Source organism: Astatotilapia calliptera, chromosome 23 (genome assembly GCF_964374335.1).
Source record: "Astatotilapia calliptera chromosome 23, fAstCal68.1, whole genome shotgun sequence".
In the NCBI taxonomy this organism is placed as follows: Eukaryota; Metazoa; Chordata; class Actinopteri; order Cichliformes; family Cichlidae; genus Astatotilapia; species Astatotilapia calliptera.
The window spans coordinates 19,188,773-19,208,075 of NC_137443.1; the positions used below are offsets into that span (position 1 = coordinate 19,188,773).

At 39.9% G+C, this 19,303-nt stretch overlaps 1 protein-coding gene across 1 annotated transcript; it reads left to right on the forward strand.

Moving 5' to 3' along the window:
• The first annotated feature begins 15,266 nt into the window (after positions 1 to 15,266).
• Positions 15,267 to 19,053, forward strand: LOC145424421 (macrophage mannose receptor 1-like). The gene is made up of 4 exons (XM_080297732.1): positions 15,267 to 15,334; positions 16,759 to 17,066; positions 17,449 to 17,735; positions 17,830 to 19,053. Exons 2-4 carry the CDS (start codon positions 16,793 to 16,795, stop codon positions 18,016 to 18,018), a joined length of 750 nt encoding a protein of 249 aa, XP_080153858.1. The 5' UTR covers positions 15,267 to 15,334; positions 16,759 to 16,792; the 3' UTR covers positions 18,019 to 19,053.
• Positions 19,054 to 19,303: the final 250 nt, after the last annotated feature.

A 19,303-nucleotide genomic window follows, 5' to 3' on the forward strand; every position in this document is an offset into this window, starting at 1 on the left:
AAGAGCCAACTCCAACTCAGGCTTAAATACCTGGGATTCTCCACCATTTGGTTTTAGAACTGAGGACGAGAGGTGAAATGTCTTCAAGGAACTTAAAGAACTCTAGTCACATCCTTTCCAAGCTCCTTAGTATGCATATTAATGGCATTAAAGAAAACCAACAAGTTAAACGTATGCATTAACTTTCTTTATTGCAATAACATGTATAATGTATAAAAATGCATGCAGGTCTGTACTGCAATAGTTTGTACAACATTCACAGCTAATTACATCTTTGTTCTCAAATGCATACGTTTTCAGATGGAACAATATTTAAACAAATGTAACACTGATACAACATTTATGTGGATTGTTTTGTGTCAAAGAAGAGAAAATTGACCTGAACTTCAGTGTTTTCTCACAGCCAGTTCTTGATTTTTGAGACAAAGACCCAATTCTACTGCAAGATTTTCTGCCATGCTTACCAAATGAATGGAGTTTCAGTTCACTTATCTCAGAGTCTGGTTCTTGATGTTGTCAATCAGCATTGCGACTGGGGGCAAAATTATTTCAGAGCTTGCACCACCTCACATCTCCTTTAGGATACGGCCCATACTACTTCGAACACGACATTAAACTTGTAAAATTGTGAAATCATAATTTTTGATGTCTTTATATCAATTTCTAGACAACAAATCTACCGTAGAATTTTTCAGACTTAATCTGTACAGTCCCTACAGACACACTGTTACTGTTAATCAGTAATGATTATCTAAGGAGTGAGATATGATGGAACAACTACTGTACCTCACATGAGCAGACCAGAATAGTTTGTGTTCATACTACGGAGAGATGAGTCGTTGGAGTGTATAAAGAGTCTGCACTGGGTCTTGTGTTACCCTAAAGTGTAAATTCCATGACCCCAACAGTTGGTTTATTACTAGTGCTGTCAGTGTTAATCTCGTTAAAATGACGAGATGAACGCACAGGGCGATCCGCGTTAACTCGCTAATGGAGATTTGCCGCGTTAATGCAGTTATGGCTTAAAGTCATTTTAACGAGATTAACGTGGATTACACATTCCTCATCGCTGTCGTTTTGGTCACCCACTGCTGTGCTTGGCTCTCGATTGTCCTCAGGGATAGACGAAATTAGGACAGTAATTGTACGTTTATTAACTTGTGTTCTTAAGAATTATCTTCTTGATAACACACATACATTGTATTCTTTTTAAATTTGCCCATGTCTTCTGGCGTGCAAGGGGCTGACTTTCCCCTGCAGGATCATCTTCTCCAGAATTGTCCTGATCACACGCAAAAATAAGAGAAGAAAGGAAACCATGGCAACTATGTTAATCCCTAAACCCAAAAGTGTTCACAGCAGAAAACAAGAGGAATACCGTCTGGACATCACAGGTTCTGTATAGCATGATGGTTATTAAAACCATACTCATATGAATATGATGTGTAAATTGATTTATTCTTGTACCTCCATGCCACAGTGACAAAATTCTTCACCCCAGTGGACCGGTGATCATTTTCTCCTCTCATTTTAATAAATTGAGCCGTTTGGTCTTTGTTCCCTAAAACATATCACAAAAAGGTTCATTTGAAAAAATCTAAATTAGGTGTGTGTGAGCAGCAATACGTGAAAAACTGCGGGACCCACCATACAAGCTAGTTTACGGGCAATTTTTAAAAAGATTATTTTAATTAAAAAATAACCATAAGCAAATGCCCAAAGCCTAACAACACAGCCGCTATAAAAATGTAACTTTTGTACCATCAGATTTTCATATACTTACATTTAAAGGTGTATCCCTCTCCCGCATTAACTCCCACTTTGTCCACGATTGTTGTGAGAAAAAATCTCCTGTATGACCCGCAATGAATCCTGGGATATGGTGGGCCATGAAGGATACAAGGGTTCAAGGTTCAAGGTTCAAGGTTCTTTATTTGTCACATGCATAGTTATACAAGTATAACACACAGTGAAATGTAACCTGACACGCTCCTCGACATGTGCAAAAAAATTATATAATATATATATATATATATGTAGTATATACATTGGGTGAATGTGTAGTAGTAGCACACAGTAGTAACACCTGACCCATCCTTCAAATCTGGGGAAAAGCATCTCTTGATGTCACTGACTCTGGTCAGAGCAAATCTTGTGATTCCAGGGCTCGTTTTGATGACATTTGCAGCAGCTGCTCTGCCATGTACATTATGAGGTACTTAGCTCCAAAAGATCATACTGTTTTTGGACTTGAATCTTTCACCAGGAGCAGCTTCAGCACCAGCGACCTCCTCCTCTGATCAGATGTGTCTGTGTCTTCTGGATGATAGTCCACGTTGTCTTCCTCCTTAGAAACCTGCCCATCTGAATCGCTATGCTGCTCTGTGTCCTCTCCTTCATTTTCACCAAAAATATGATCCAGAACTTGGCTCACTGTAAATCTTCTTCTCATTTTTGTATGCTGCAAATTGTAAATGTGCACTCTGGAAGTCAAATGGCCACTCAAATGCGTGAATTTACCTCACATGTCTTGACATGCCCGTCTTTGTTTTTGTTGTTTTTGCGCAGGTATACTGGAAAAACACGCAAAATAAGACTCCCATGAAGGTCATATGATTAGGAGAGGAGCTGACTGTCAGTGTGTCAGCTGACAGTGCACTTATGATTTCAGTTTTGGCTCTAATTATTGCTTTATACTCATAATATTATAACTGGGTCGAAACCAACCCTAACAAAACAAAGGTCATAATTTCAACTAGGGCATTTTATAATTTAGTGAAACGATTTTTTTGTTTTATTTTGTAGAAATAGAGATTCCTGACAAAGTCAAAAAGCCTTGATGCAATAAATAAATTTATGTGATTTTTTTTATGTATTTGAAATTTAAAATGAGCCGGTGCCAACTGCCAAAGGTTAAGTATCTTCATGCAACATATGACTTTTTTGGTCAGTTTATTTAAATGGATATTGTTCAAATTTCATCTTAAATGACCGATCTTATTCAAGTTCAAGTTTATGTTGTTTTCTGACTGGTGGTGCTGCAGCTAAACTGGATCAACATGAAATTTCTCTTTGGATAAATTCTTAAAGTCTTTATTTTATTCACTGACTAAAAATAATCTCACACGTTTCTTTTTAAACAGTTTTTTAATGTTTTCCTGTCCTGTCTGGCAGGACGCATTTGTCGCCACATTTGGTGGACTCTTTGAATTTGGACAGCCTTTATTGCATCGCTGTGACATCATTGCCTACAGATGCAGCCTTCAAAGCATGCTACCCCTGAATTTGGACACAGCAAGCGTCTCCCTCATAGTTGTGCGTGTTTCCACGTGCTCTTCCCCATGTGCTTAGTTCCTAGAGTTTCCCAGTTTAGTTTAGTTTTGTACCTTTTCTCTTGTGTCACCAATAAAGCTGCTTTTGAGTTCACATTTTCGCCTCTGTGAAGTGTGTGTTTGGGCCCTCGTCTCCCGCCTGCACACAGCTGCTCATGACAGAACAGGCCCAACACTGTCATTGTTTAATGGTTTTTAGCTTCTCTCAAAAGTTGTTTTATGGCTTTAATATTTCCAGCTGATAATGAGACCTACTGCCTTTTAAATGCATGCCCAAAGGCTTTAAACATCCACTGTGTCTGTAATGACAGTATCAAACTAGAGAGCGTTGTTTTTTTGTTTGTTTTTTTTTACTAAAATTCAACCTTTCTGGATGAAAATATGGCTGTGTTTTGTACTACCAGCTTTAAAAGAGCACACAGGGTTCGAGTTTGAAATTTCAAACCACTTTATTAATTTCTTTAAACGGAACAATAAAATACAGAGCCTGAGAGGCTCGGAGGGATCACATATAAACAGAGGTGTGGACTCGAGTCACATGACTTGGATTCGAGTCATTAATTTTATGACTTTAGACTTGACTTGAAAAAATGTTCTAAGACTTGTGACTTGACTTGGACTTTTACACCAATGACTTGGGACTTGAACCTGTTTACTTGAAAAGACTTGATATTTTACCCCAAATCTGAAATTTTACACACATATTATATAAAAAATGTGTATCATTAATTCATTTCATTAATTCTTACCACACTCCGTATGTATGTGTGCGTGAGCTGTAGCATAGCCAATCAAATTAACCAGATTTTAAAAAACAAAAACAAAATGCTCAAGCCAAAAATGCTCCCAAGAGTAATTTCTTTCAGTAAATAAACTACAAAGTAGTCAATAAAAAAACGTAATGCTATATGCAGAACATGCAAGAACAGAATCACAGACGGAGACGGAACAACTTCCAACTTTGTCCGACATTTGAAGTTGCATAAAGAGTGGTAGGTGGTAGCTAACTTCATCTTATTAGCAAATGTTCTCCAGGCTACATTGATGATACTGTTTGGTTTTAACATGTATGATATTTTTGTCATGCTATTTTAAATCAGGTCCTACAAGTGCATCCAAGAATAACATGCAGCTTGTTAGCTCAGAATTGTCAGTGAATGGTGAGCGAAGGTCCGTTTCAGAAAGTGGGTTCTGTAGCCGAACTCAGGGAAGACATTTTCTTACCATCTCCTCCCCATCATTAACCCTGTAGATCTAACCCCGCTTAGACTGACAAATATTTATTTTACCATCAAATCAAAATTCCAAACAACTTAATTTGCAATTAGTGCATTGCGGTGTTTAACTTTTGCATGGCTTTTATCTGTTACGGACAGGCCAAATGCAATGTCTGGCCCAGTGAAATTTCTTGGTTAAAAAAGTCTGGCCCATCTTAGTGTGTAATTGAGTAGCCTTGCTATACATGGCCTTTTCTTCTGTCATTTATGTCAATATATCACATAAAATATTTTGAGTGCTCATATCGTATTAGCTGTTGTTTATTTACAAACGTTAGTTATTCTAAACAGGGATGCTAAACATTGCTTATTAGAACTATATGCAGTATGAGTTTTGAGAAAAGTGTTTTGATTTGAAATCATTTTTATAATTTTTTTGATTGTCTGAAAACTATGAGGATTTAAGTGTTGATATTTATTTAGGATTAGTAGGAACAACTTAAAGTCAAATGCAATTCATGAATGGCTGTAATGGAATTTCTGACATCAGTTTAATATGCTTACCTCTACCAGATTTGAAGAACACCAGATGAAAAAGAGGATCACAAATGAACCTCAACCTTCCATATCACAATTTCTGGACACTTGTGCCAGCGTGAGTCATCCACAGCAGAAAGTCATCACAAATGCATTATTAAGTGACTAGATTATTGGTTGCAACCTGCCCCTGTCTATTGTGGAAAACAATTGGCACTTTCTGACAGTAGTTGACGGCAAATACAGTCACAGAACAATTACATCAAAAACAGAGAACCTTGCTGCTGAGAAACCTTCAATGGTAAAAACTCAGTTGAGCGAGACTGATCATGTTTCAGTTACTGTGGACATTTGACCGAAAAGATGAGGAGTTTCCTTGGTATCACTGTGTACTGGATACAGAAAGAGACAGAGAGGATACAGCTGAAACCCAAACTGCTGGCCTTTGACCATTTCAGTGGGTTACACACTGGTGACAGAGTCTGTGAGAAATTTGAAGCTATATGTGACAAATGCAACATCAAAGATAAACTAGACCAGTGTTTCCCAACTTTTTGGAGCCACGGCACATATTTCACATTGGAAAATAAATAAATAAATAAATAAAATAATCACAAGGAACACTATCAAACACAAATGTCACAAAAAGCATATTGGTCATTTTTCCTGTGGACCAGGCATAGCGGAATTGGTTCAGTTTGTCCCCAGTATACCACTTTTGCTTTCTTCTGACACTACTCATGCTAGGGCCTTAACCAGGGTCGGAATTTTTTCCAGGACCGAGGTCAGATTGACTACTTTTTCTTTTCAAATATTAATTTTTTATATTTATATATTGCGCTGCGTTGTCTCACTCACAGCATGACTATTACATAATTTCTTCTTTATCTTCTTCTGTTTTACTGGCAGTTGGCAGCCCATTTAATTAGAGCAGGTTGTACTGCCCTGTAGTGAAAGAGAATGTAATTATTCTGCCTGTTAATCACGCCGGTCACTTCGAGTACTAATCAGGTGGAACCAGATAATCTTCCATGGCACACCTGATCATTTCTCACGGCACACCTATGTGCCGCAGCACAGCGGTTGGGAAACACTGAACTCGACTATATAATTACTCACAATACTGCCAATATGCGAAAAGCATTCACTGTGCGCTTCCCCACTGAGCAAGGTGAGGAACATGATAATGATGGAGATCACCTTGAGACCCAGAACTCTGGCACAACTTAACCTTGGAAGATCAGGAAACAGTAGGTACTGCTATGGCAAAGAACCAGCACCTGCAGTGTTTTGCAAACACACTCCAGCTGGTTGTGAGAGATGGGTTGTCAGAGACCAAAGTGGCATCTCCTTCTCTTTCAAAGTTATCTAAACTCAGCTCTCTACTGCACACAAGCACAAGATTCAAAGATGTGTTTGAAGCTGAATTTGGTGAACAGAAAGCGATCCCTGCTGCTGTAATCACAAGATGGAATTCAACACTCAGACAAGTAAAGGCAGTTGTCCAATGTAAAAACTCTTTGCTGTTCTTGAAATGGCTGGGCACAGGGAGTTATTATTCATAGCACAACAGTGGAATCTGTTGAAGGAGATGGTGGATATCTTGAAGCCTTTTGGAGAAGCAACAGATTTGGCACAAGGTAAGAAAATCATCACGATCAGTGCTGTTGTTCCATCCGTGCTGTCCCTCAATCACCACCTTGAGAAACGGAAACCTCACGTACATTTTCTGAATGGTCTGTTCAGGAGTCTCCAAGCTTTGAACAAAAGATTTCTTGGAATATTTATCAGTGTGCGAATGGCTAGAGCAGAAGACTGGGAAATGTTTCACGTGGCCGCCAGAGACATTGATGAATACACAGACTCAGTCTGTGGATTTATCAGGAAATGCGTGGAAGATGTCGTCCCATCCAGAACAGTTAAATCCTTCCCAAATCAAAAACCCTGGATTAACGGAGATGTTCGCGCGGCACTGGCGGCACGGAACACCGCCTTTGCCTCCGCGAACACATCGGACCACAAACACGCACATTACCAACTCCGGAAGACGATCAAAGCAGCCAAATGTGAGTACAGGGACAGGGTGGAGCAACAGTTTGACAACCCTCGGAGTATGTGGCAGGGACTAAACACGATCACAGACTTTAGAGGGAAAACCAGCACACCGCAGACCACGGCCTCTCTGTGTGAGGATCTAAACGTATTCTACGCTAGATTCGACGCAGCGAACACCATGAGACCGGACAGTGTGCGCACCGCGGATGACGTCAGTGCGCACACTGTGTCTGAGGAGGATGTGCGGAAGTGCTTCAGGAAGGTGAACGCACGCAAAGCTACTGGTCCGGACGGGATTCCCGGCCGCGTCCTCAAGTCATGCGCGGCTCAGCTGGCTGGAGTGTTCACGCACATCTTCAACCTTTCCCTCTCTCTGTCTGTAGTCCCAGCCTGCTTCAAAATGGCCACCATCGTCCCTGTACCCAAATCCTCCACCATCTCCTCATTGAACGACTGGCGACCTGTAGCCCTGACCCCCATCGTAAGCAAATGCTTCGAGAAGCTGGTCAGGGACTTCATCTGCTCTGCACTACCCGACTCACTGGACCCTCTACAGTTTGCATACCGCCACAACAGGTCCACTGATGATGCCATAGCCCTGACACTACACACTGCCCTGTCACACCTGGAGAAGAGAGACACGTATGTGAGGATGCTGTTTGTAGATTACAGCTCAGCATTCAATACCATCGTTCCCTCGAAGCTGGACAGGAAACTGCAGGATCTAGGACTGAGCAGCTCCCTCTGCAGCTGGATCCTTAGCTTCCTGTCTGACAGACGCCAGGTGGTCAGACTGGGCAGCATCACCTCATCCCCCATCACACTGAACACTGGTGCTCCACAGGGGTGTGTACTGAGCCCTCTCCTATACTCACTCTACACCTACGACTGCACAGCCACTAACAACTCCAACATCATTGTGAAGTTTGCGGACGACACTACAGTGGTGGGTCTTATCACCAACAGTGATGAGACGGCTTACAGGGAGGAGGTCAGCGCCCTGACCCACTGGTGTCAAGACAACCATCTCACCCTCAACGTCGCAAAGACAAAGGAGTTGATAGTGGACTTCCGGAGGTGCAGAGAAGTACACACCCCCATCACCATCAACGGCGCTGCTGTGGAGAGAGTGAGCAGCTTCCGGTTCCTTGGAGTACATCTGGCTGAGGATCTTACGAGGTCAGTACACACAAACAAAACAGTGAAGAAGGCGCAGCAGCACCTCTTCTTTCTCAGGAGACTGAAAAGATTCGGCATGAGCCCCCGCATCCTCAGGACCTTCTATCACTGTGCCATTGAGAGCATCCTCACTGGATGCATCACCACCTGGTATGGCAACAGCACCGCCTACAACTGCAAAGCTCTCCAGCGAGTAGTGCGGTGCTCTGAACGGATAATTGGAGGTGAGCTTCCCTCCCTCCAAGACATCTACAGGAAGCGGTGCCTGAGGAAAGCGGGGAGGATCATCAAGGACTCCAGTCACCCCAGCCATAAACTGTTCAGATTGCTTCCATCAGGAAGGAGGTTCTGCAGCATCCGGTCCCGTACCAGCAGACTGAGAGACAGCTTTTTCCATCAGGCCATCAGACTGCTGAACACGTCATAGACACCTCAGCTTCACTACTGGAACTTCAACATTATGCACTCCATACTGTACAGTAATGCCACTTGTTTTGCACATATTCAACTCTGTATATTTTATTATTATTATTATTATTATTATTATTATTATTATTATTATTTATTTATTTATTTTTATTTATTATTATTATTTTTTACTATTTAATTTGTAAAAATGTGTATACACACACACACACACACACACACACACACGTAGGAAAATATTTAGTATACACATCCAGAAATGCATACACTATTATATATTGTACATATATTTATTAGTTTCAGGTTGGCCATTCTTGTATTTTGCTCGTTTGTGTTGTTGTGTTTGCACATCTCTGTTGCTTGTGGGGCTCGCACACAAGAATTTCACTCGCATGTGCTGTGCCAGTGTGCCTGCACATGTGATGTGACAATAAAAGTGATTTGATTTGATTTGATTTGAAGATGGGATCACTGCTCCCTTTTCAGATCCAGTGTACCTCAAAGCAGCTGCTTTGGATCCGACATTTTCTCTGTTGTGGGTGGAACACCATGTGTTTAACACAAAGTTAAAGATAAAGACTGAAGTTATTGTATATTTTTCCTGTATTTTTTTGTCTAAAATTGTAATAAGGGCTGTTTTGTTAATATTTTATTATATCTTTTCATGGGACAACATTGAAGATATGACACTTTAGATAAAATATAAAGTAGTCAGTTTACAGCTTGTATAACAGTATAAATTTGCTGTCACCTCAGAATAACTTAACATACAGCCGTTAAAGTCTAAACCACTGGCAACAAAAGTGAGTACACCCCTAGGTGAAAATGTCCAAACAGTGCCCAAAGTGTCAATGTCCATTATTTTCCAACACTGCCTTAATTCTCTTGGGCATGGACTTCACTAGAGCTTCAGAGGGTGCCACTGGAATCCTCTTCCATTCCTTCATGATGACATCATACAGCTGGTGGATGTTAGAGACTTTTTGCTCTTCCACCTTCAATTTGAGGATGCCCCACAGATGCTCAATTGGGTTTAAGTCTGGAGACATGATTGGGCAGTCAAGTCCCTTTACCCTCAGTTTGTTTAGCAAGTAACAGTCCTTTTGGAGGTGTGTTTGGGATTGTTATCATGTTGGAATACTGTCCTGTGGCCCAGTTTCCGAAGGGAGGTGATCATGCTCTGCCTGAGTATGTCACAGTACAAGTTGGCATTCATGGTTACCTCAAGTAACTGTAGCTCCCTAGTATGAGCAGCAGTCATGCAAACAACGCCATTCGACCACCATGTTTGACTATCTTTGTACTTCTCACCTGGTTGCCCCCCCATCATTCTCCACTTGCTGTCCATCTCAGAAAAACGCCCAATTTGCTATTGCATCAATCTATTATTTAATTATCCACACTTAACAGCTCTTGCAACTAATCCATAATAAAGCAATGATGGAAACATGTTATAGAACTATAACACTGCAATTGTGTTTATTATTGTTTTTATACTTGAATAAGTCTGCAATGCAACAACTGGTATGTGTGTTATTGTTGCCTGTGCTCTTTTTAATCCAGGTGGGGAGGGATCCACTGCCTTTAGCAGCCTCACACAGCTCCTTTTGTCACCGTTTCCTCCTCATGTCCTTACAGGGCATGTCTGGACAATGTTATATCATGAGTAATAATTAAGTAAAATCTGTACACATAAAACACAAACACACACACACACACACACACACACACACACACACACACACACACACACACACACACACACACAGTGACATTTTATGCCTTTTCCAGAATACTGTCTCAGAAGGGTATGCGCATGATTGAGCTTTGTGCTTCATTCTCTGTCTGTGATTTAACGTCTGTTTTCTATAACTTATTCTCTTATAACACCTCCAAGAAGTAATGATGCTGCACTCATACATTTGTGTGGCAGCAGGAGGTGGGGACGGAATAAATACTCTTCACAATTTAACAGCCAACGCCACCCTGGGAATTTCACCCAGAGAGTACTGGATCAAGATGATACTAATCACCAAGAAGGTACTTAGGTTCGTTATACTCAATACAGAGACGTGGTTCAATGATAAAACAGGTTGACAATTTATTAATAATTATTTAAAACAGCATATAAAAGCACAAGCATACATATCAATATACAAATATTCTAAAAAGTATTCAGAGCCGGGGGTTACCAGTGGAGGGACAGGAATGCCACACACAAAAACAATTCAAAAAAACGGAAAACTCACCGATACACAAGTGCAGCGCACTGTCACAGGCTCACACTAATGAACTAAAAACACAGGTGTGTAATACTCAAAGGATCCCACCACCAAGGCACCCCAGTCTCCTCCACGTCTGGCCCTCCGCATCTGAATAAAAGAAACAAAGAAAATTATAATATATTCCAAAAAAAGAGATCCAGACATACAAACTAAACAAAACCTTAAATCTGGAGCGGATGTACTCACCGTATTATTCCAAATTGCCGTCTGCCCGACTATTCTAATTTAATCATTAAACGACATCAACATGCACGCCAGTGGACTCCCGTAGCCGGCATGTATGTAGCCGCTGTCCACGCTGATGTCCATTCTTAAGAGGCTGGCAGCAGCAGGGAAAAAGAACCCTTGCAAATGGAAACAGACGGGGAAAGGCAAAGCAGCAGTATGTCTGTTAGCTCAGCGTAGAAAAGCCGTAGCGACCCTGGTGTAAAACTACTGGACGCCCACTAAGGCCCACACCTCCAGTTAAATGGTGTCACTCGATATATTAACAGAGTGGCTCATAGGAGGCCACTCTGGTACACATGCGCCAAATCAACACATACCAGCCACGATGGGGGCTTCAGGAAGGGAATCCACGGGTGATCTCTGTAACATGAACAACAATCAACACGAGTACTGCCAATTCAGGCTGAGGCAGCACTGGAAGTCAGGTGACCGAAAGGAGATAACAACAGGTACGTGATGCTCAGCTGGCGCCCCCTAATGCACCTGACTAAAAGTGGGATCAACCAGAACATATACAGGGAGTGCAGAATTATTAGGCAAGTTGTATTTTTGAGGAATAATTTTATTATTGAACAACAACCATGTTCTCAATGAACCCAAAAAACTCATTAATATCAAAGCTGAATGTTTTTGGAAGTAGTTTTTAGTTTGTTTTTAGTTTTAGCTATTTTAGGGGGATATCTGTGTTTGCAGGTGACTATTACTGTGCATAATTATTAGGCAACTTAACAAAAAACAAATATATACCCATTTCAATTATTTATTTTTACCAGTGAAACCAATATAACATCTCCACATTCACAAATATACATTTCTGACATTCAAAAACAAAACAAAAACAAATCAGCGACCAATATAGCCACCTTTCTTTGCAAGGACACTCAAAAGCCTGCCATCCATGGATTCTGTCAGTGTTTTGATCTGTTCACCATCAACATTGCGTGCAGCAGCAACCACAGCCTCCCAGACACTGTTCAGAGAGGTGTACTGTTTTCCCTCCTTGTAAATCTCGCATTTGATGATGGACCACAGGTTCTCAATGGGGTCCAGATCAGGTGAACAAGGAGGCCATGTCATTAGTTTTTCTTCTTTTATACCCTTTCTTGCCAGCCACGCTGTGGAGTACCTGGACGCGTGTGATGGAGCATTGTCCTGCATGAAAATCATGTTTTTCTTGAAGGATGCAGACTTCTTCCTGTACCACTGCTTGAAGAAGGTGTCTTCCAGAAACTGGCAGTAGGACTGGGAGTTGAGCTTGACTCCATCCTCAACCCGAAAAGGCCCCACAAGCTCATCATTGATGATACCAGCCCAAACCAGTACTCCACCTCCACCTTGCTGGCGTCTGAGTTGGACTGGAGCTCTCTGCCCTTTACCAATCCAGCCACGGGCCCATCCATCTGGCCCATCAAGACTCACTCTCATTTCATCAGTCCATAAAACCTTAGAAAAACCAGTCTTGAGATATTTCTTGGCCCAGTCTTGACGTTTCAGCTTGTGTGTCTTGTTCAGTGGTGGTCGTCTTTCAGCCTTTCTTACCTTGGCCATGTCTCTGAGTATTGCACACCTTGTGCTTTTGGGCACTCCAGTGATGTTGCAGCTCTGAAATATGGCCAAACTGGTGGCAAGTGGCATCTTGGCAGCTGCACGCTTGACTTTTCTCAGTTCATGGGCAGTTATTTTGCGCCTTGGTTTTTCCACACGCTTCTTGCGACCCTGTTGACTATTTTGAATGAAACGCTTGATTGTTCGATGATTACGCTTCAGAAGCTTTGCAATTTTGAGACTGCTGCATCCCTCTGCAAGATATCTCACTATTTTTGACTTTTCTGAGCCTGTCAAGTCCTTCTTTTGACCCATTTTGCCAAAGGAAAGGAAGTTGCCTAATAATTATGCACATCTGATATAGGGTGTTGATGTCATTAAGACCACACCCCTTCTCATTACAGAGTTGCACATCACCTAATATGCTTAATTGGTAGTAGGCTTTCGAGCCTATACAGCTTGGAGTACGACAACATGCATGAAGAGGATGATGTGGACAAAATACTCATTTGCCTAATAATTCTGCACTCCCTGTAATATTCATCCTTCTACATTTGCATTTAGGAAATCACAGCAAAAGTGGAATCCATCTTTGAACATACTTAACATATCATGTTTTTGTCAAGTCATTTTAGGCAAAATTACATAACATATTTACTGCAGTAGGAGTGAAAATTAAGTTAGTAAAGAATGATGAGTACTCTAACATGCTGTTATACTAAAACTCACAGACTAGTGAATAATCATTGTTAATGTTGAGATGAAGCTTTCTTTCGTCACATACAAACACACAAAGGTAAATAAACTAATTTGGTTGAATAATAAACCAAGGTTAATGGAGAAAAAAACATGTCTACCGTATACAGTAACACTGAGGCATGGACGGATTTGAATAATGTGAGCTTAATATTCAAACTGGCTTATCCGGTCTTTAAGTCTGACATCATTAGCTGTCATTTGTCCAAACTCCACTTCATGTCCCAAAGTCAAATGAACATTTCTAAAAGTTAGAAGTTTTAGAATTAGAAGTTAGCAGGAAGTTAGCTCACTAGTTTCCACCTAAACATAATATACCATGTTCTGACTGAGGGATTTCTGAAAAAATTCAAAAATACCGCTCTGCTATCACTTCCAGCATAAATGAAGACAGAACAGTAGTGATGTCTGTAGGGTTAATGAAGTTGGGATAGCTGGTATATAATGATGTGCTACGTGGTGGCTAGCTACACCACGTAGCAAGTCAGGTTTCACCACCGAATAAGAAAAGTAAGAAAGAAAAGATGAGGAGTTAAAAATGTGGCCTCCACCTGTAAAACCTTTCCTGGTTTTTGGGGTTGTCTCATTGTTGCCCCTCTATTGCACTTGTTGTTAAATTCATTAACACCAAAGCAGCTGAAACTGATTAATAACCTCCTCTGCTACTTAACTGACCAGATCAGTATCACCTAAGTTTAAATGACTTGGTCCTATACTTTCTTTTGAGCAGTATATAAGCTAAGGTAAACCTATTACATTAATGAGGCAGTTAAAGGTTGTGAACCTTGAATGGAGAAAGTGCGGGACATCCTGCTAATTGTGGTTTACTAACTTTACCTTTACTTGAAGCTGCTGTAATCACTGGTATTTCCATGAAATAGCTTCAAATAAAGGCAAAGTTAGCAAACCACAATTAGCAGGGCGTCCCGCACTTTTTCCAGGATTACAACCTTTAACCTTATATATATATATATATGTACATATATATATATATATATAAGAATAAGCAATTGTTGTGCATATATTATCACTATTATTATGTAAACAGAAATATTAAAACACAAAAAACAAACGTTTTAAAAAAAAATGTTTTAAGGCATATGTTGTGCAATATTTTTTTCTCATTGGAATCACCATCCCCACCCTAAATGACCATCGCCACTCCACCCTTATTTTATTTTATTTATTATATTATATAACTATATTATGTAACTGTATACAGCCCCACAATGTTTCTGTTTCAATGTTTCCTACGCATACACCATGTATAAAATTCCCCTCACACATATATTGCTTTTTATTTATTTTTTTCCCTCATTGTATATTGTTTTCCCTTCTTTACTTTTGCACCTTGTGGTCCAGCCACCCAATTTCTTTGTGCAAGAAACTGCACAGTAAAACTGTCTAAGTCTCTAAGTCTCTCTAAGTAATTTCTGTCATCTTTCTAGCGATTTCAACATCACTCAAACACAAAATCCCCACCTTTGACAGCTTTCTGTTAGTAGGGTGTGGTGGTTTACACTACATGATCCCTGAACATTCTATGAAGGGACAAAGTAAAGTAAATATCCAGAAACAGTGAATTTGAATGATGCTGCTTTGCTTTTGATTTAAATGGCTTGTGGGATGCCACGCCAGAGCTATCAATCAATTTAGATGGAAATAGGTGGGAGGTTTTGCATGAAGCTCTGAATCACCACTGGTATCTTTTCAGACTTGATATAGAGGGATCATAACCGGAGTGAATTTCAAAGCCTCCCTAACGTCTACCAAGGTAAGTGCTGCTGTACAAACAGGTCCGATGAATGAATGACAGAGACTTATATTTATAAAGAGATAAAGAGAAAACAGTGTGATAGCCACGTAAGTTGTGGACTTTATCAGTTGGGCTGATTTCAGTTTTAATCTGCTGAAACTGTATATTAAAAGCAGTTTAACTTCCTGAGACTAGCATGTATGCATGTACAACTCATTCTCTAATTTTTCTTTCGTCATTTTAGAGCAATTTCACTAAAACAACCATCTGAGACTTAGGTTAACACATTACGTCTTTGTCTGATTTTGATTTTGTTGTAATGTTTTACACTGACTGACAGCAAATAGTAGTAAAATTTATAGCTGACAAAATATGTAGTGAGCAAAGTGACAATAAACACAGCTCAACTGAAAGAGAACTGAATTGGTTTAACTCCTGTTTTCATGTCAGTGATTGAAAACCATGATTAATTAAACTGTCACATAGATATAGGAACAAGTATAGATAAAAAAAATAATAATTAAAAAAGGCAGCTCATTAAAGAAGTATTCCTGTATAAACTGGACCACAGTCACTGTAGTGTCTGAAAGTACTTGGTGTCATAACAGCTGTGTTAGGCAGCCAGGAATGGACCCAAAATCCAAACTAAACTCAAAACACAGCTTTATTGCTGGAATTATTCATTATAAACTAAAACTGGGAAAACACTTTAAACTAAACAGACAGACTAGCAGAAAACCCAGCATTCAGGGTGATCACAACAACCAGCGGAGGAAGAGGCAGACATTAAAAGCACAAGGCAAACGAAGGAATAGACCACAGGTGGGAACACAACTCAACATAGTCTAACTAACGAGACGGGGAACCAAGACAGATCATGACACTTAATTGCTAAAGAGTTATTACATCTACATTTTTGAAACAGCCGTTTATAGAGGAATTAACCTGAAATAACCAAAATGCTATTTATGTCATCAAAGATCCATTTAGACTGGTCTACACTGTTAGTGCTCTTTAAACATCAAAATAAACTAAAACTCAATACGATGGGTCAGATGACCCGAGATCGTGACAAAGGGATCAGACGCTGAACACAGTGCATGATCCGCCAAAGAAGAACAAAAAACAAAAGCTATCTCACTATTCAGTTTGATCTCACTCGCACTCTTATTTTGTAAATGTCATTACAACAATTTATTTAAATTAGTATTTCTATTGTTTTGTGTTCTTTTCTTTTTAAATAATAGGACATTTCACTTGAAATTTGAAATGTTTTATTGATTTCTTTAAACACACAAGCACCTATATCTGTGCAATTTACTCTAGTTGTGTTTAATGAAGAGTTTATTGTTCCCAGCATTTATCAGTAGAGCATTATGTGGACACAGCAGACGCTGCTCTTCCTCACTATAAAATTTCTGTTCTGTGCCCTGTCTGTGCAGGCTTTTTGTCCACTTTTCTCCTGTGAAAAACACAATGACGAAGCACGTTGGCTTCTTGCTCATTCTTTTCCCCGTGTGTGGACATCTGCTGGACATCAAGTTCTATAATAACCCTTACGAGTATACCTGGGCAGATGCACTGGCATACTGCAGGGAGCACCACACTGACTTGGTCCGAGTGAGAACTGCAGAAGAGAATAAAGCTTTACAGTACTCTGGATGGATCGATTTGTCCCGGAAGGATGCAACAAGTCCATGGAAATGGTCCAGAGGAGACGAAATAGCCTACTTCACACCATGGGATGGCGGTAAATTCTCATACTATGTTTCTTACTCCTTAGATGTTACCTGGCTTACAAGACCAAACTTACTGGTAATTATTCCAAACTTATTTGCATTGTGACCTGAAATCGATTTGAGATATTTTGAGCATTCAACAATTTAAGTGGTGAGAAAGGATCAGATTTACAGTGTGGAGCAGTGTTGTCTATCACAGTGTTGACTGTAGTGAGTTTCGCGAAGTCCCAAACCAACTGTTTCAGCTGGAACTTCAGCAAGGAGGGTTTGTTACACACATAAACACTGTACTGGTAAAATGATTTGATACTGAATCTAGTTGAATAGACCTTTAAAACATCTCTGGAATCTATCCCAGTTTTTTTTTCTCTATTGTACTTCGACTTCTTGCAGCACCAAAAGAGGATGAAAACTGTGTGAACAGAAGAAGCGACGGAAAATGGGAAAGCAAGAAGTGTGATGAAAAACGTGATTTCCTATGTTATGAGGAAAAGCTGATTCTGGTGAAGGAGAATAAAACATGGGAGGAGGCATTAGAACACTGCAGGTCTCTGGATGGAGTGGTCACAGAAGATCCAGCCTCTTCATACAGGAACCACGGCTATGACCTGGCCTCCCTGATCACTCCAGATGACTACACCACTGCACGAGAGACCGCAAAAGAGGCTACCACTGATGAGGTTGGGCAGTTTTCTGCATGCGTTTGTGTTGGTGAGAGACTCATAACTATACTTACTGTAACTTTGTTTGTTTCTCTTTGTTTACTGTTGGCAGGTGTGGACAGGCCTGTGTAACCTGGCTGGTGAGTGGCTGTGGGTGGGTGGAGAAGAAATGCAATATGAGGATATCCCAAAATGCCCAACCGAGGGCCTTTGTGGCGTCCTCGAGAAGAATGGTAGTTCACCCTACGGCATAAGAAACTGCCAGCAGAAAAGGAACTTTCTCTGTTCCAAAATGAATTAAGTACTGTACTTAAGTAAAAATTTGATATATCTGTACTTACCTTTCCATCTTATGACACTTAGATACATGTGTGTCAAAGTAAACAGGAGAAATAATCCAAAGCAGACTCCACAGACAGGGTTAAACAAAAATGAACCGTTACTCAGGTATATGAGTGAGTCCAAAATTAGAAATTCCAAGAACAATGGGAACCTGACCAACACTTTACACTACCAGTTAAAGGTTTTTGAGTTAGAATAATTGTACCTTCATTCATGATGCATGTTACAAATATATCAGTTAATATAGTCAGTACATTGAAAAGGTGAGAAATAGTGATGAGATGTTTTCATACTGTTAGATTATACAATGATGACAGATTAATGCAAACCAGAAAAATCATAACGTCTTGTTATATGTGTTATTTTCCTAATGTAGTTGTGTGACATGTCAAGTAAATACTGGACTATACATAATTTAAAAGTTGTCTCAAGTCAATAAAGATATTAAATAAAGATTAATGTGCAGTTAAGCAATTATTTTTGTCTTTATAAGCAGTGGTGAGGGAACCATATGGTTACTTTCACTGCTATGAGGCTTTTTTTACATCTAAAACAGGCCGTCTTGTATTCCTTTTGAAAAAAATGTTTTACAGAATTCGAGAAGTACACTCTAACTACGTACATAGGAATTAAGAGGGAAAGTCAGGTAATCAAATCATTTTGACTAACTGATTATCTGGAGGTAATCACCGCTAAAAGAAGACATTTTCGCAATTTGCTGCATCTTGCAGTCATTAAGTTGACTATAAATTTCTCTGCATACCAAAGTATCTTGAGGTAATTATAAAGCTTGGCTGGAACTGGGTCAGGCAATAGGAGAATGATTCCAATGATGGGTAGTACACGTGCACATTCATGCTCAGGCACGTGCAAAGCCAGCACTAATATTCTTCTACCTTCTTATTTCTTTATTTTTACTACTTTCTTCATTGTAGATACAAACTGCTGCTGTATTTTCCACCCTAATTTACGAATAAATTCTTTACAAATCCTACCATGTGAATTCATGGATTTTTTTTTTTTTCACATTCTGTCTCTCACAGTTGAAGTGTACCTCTGGTGCAAATTACTGACCTCTGTCATCATTTTAGGTGGGGGAACTTGCACAATCGGTGGCTGACACTACTCATATCAATGTGAACACAATATACAGAGGTCAAATAACAGTTCAATGATTTGAAATGCTTATTTCAAACTGTAAATGTGACAGGAAGGAGTATTTTTCAGAAACAAAGCAAAACCTA

What these genes read in the sequence shown, in the direction of transcription:
- LOC145424421 (XM_080297732.1), top strand. Translation starts at nt 16,793, where the DNA reads ATGACGAAGCACGTTGGCTTCTTGCTCATTCTTTTCCCCGTGTGTGGA. An exon ending in CTTCACACCATGGGATGGCG is followed by an intron (nt 17,067 to 17,448) that starts GTAAATTCTCAT and finishes GACTTCTTGCAG; the next exon opens with CACCAAAAGAGGATGAAAAC. An exon ending in AAGAGGCTACCACTGATGAG is followed by an intron (nt 17,736 to 17,829) that starts GTTGGGCAGTTT and finishes TACTGTTGGCAG; the next exon opens with GTGTGGACAGGCCTGTGTAA.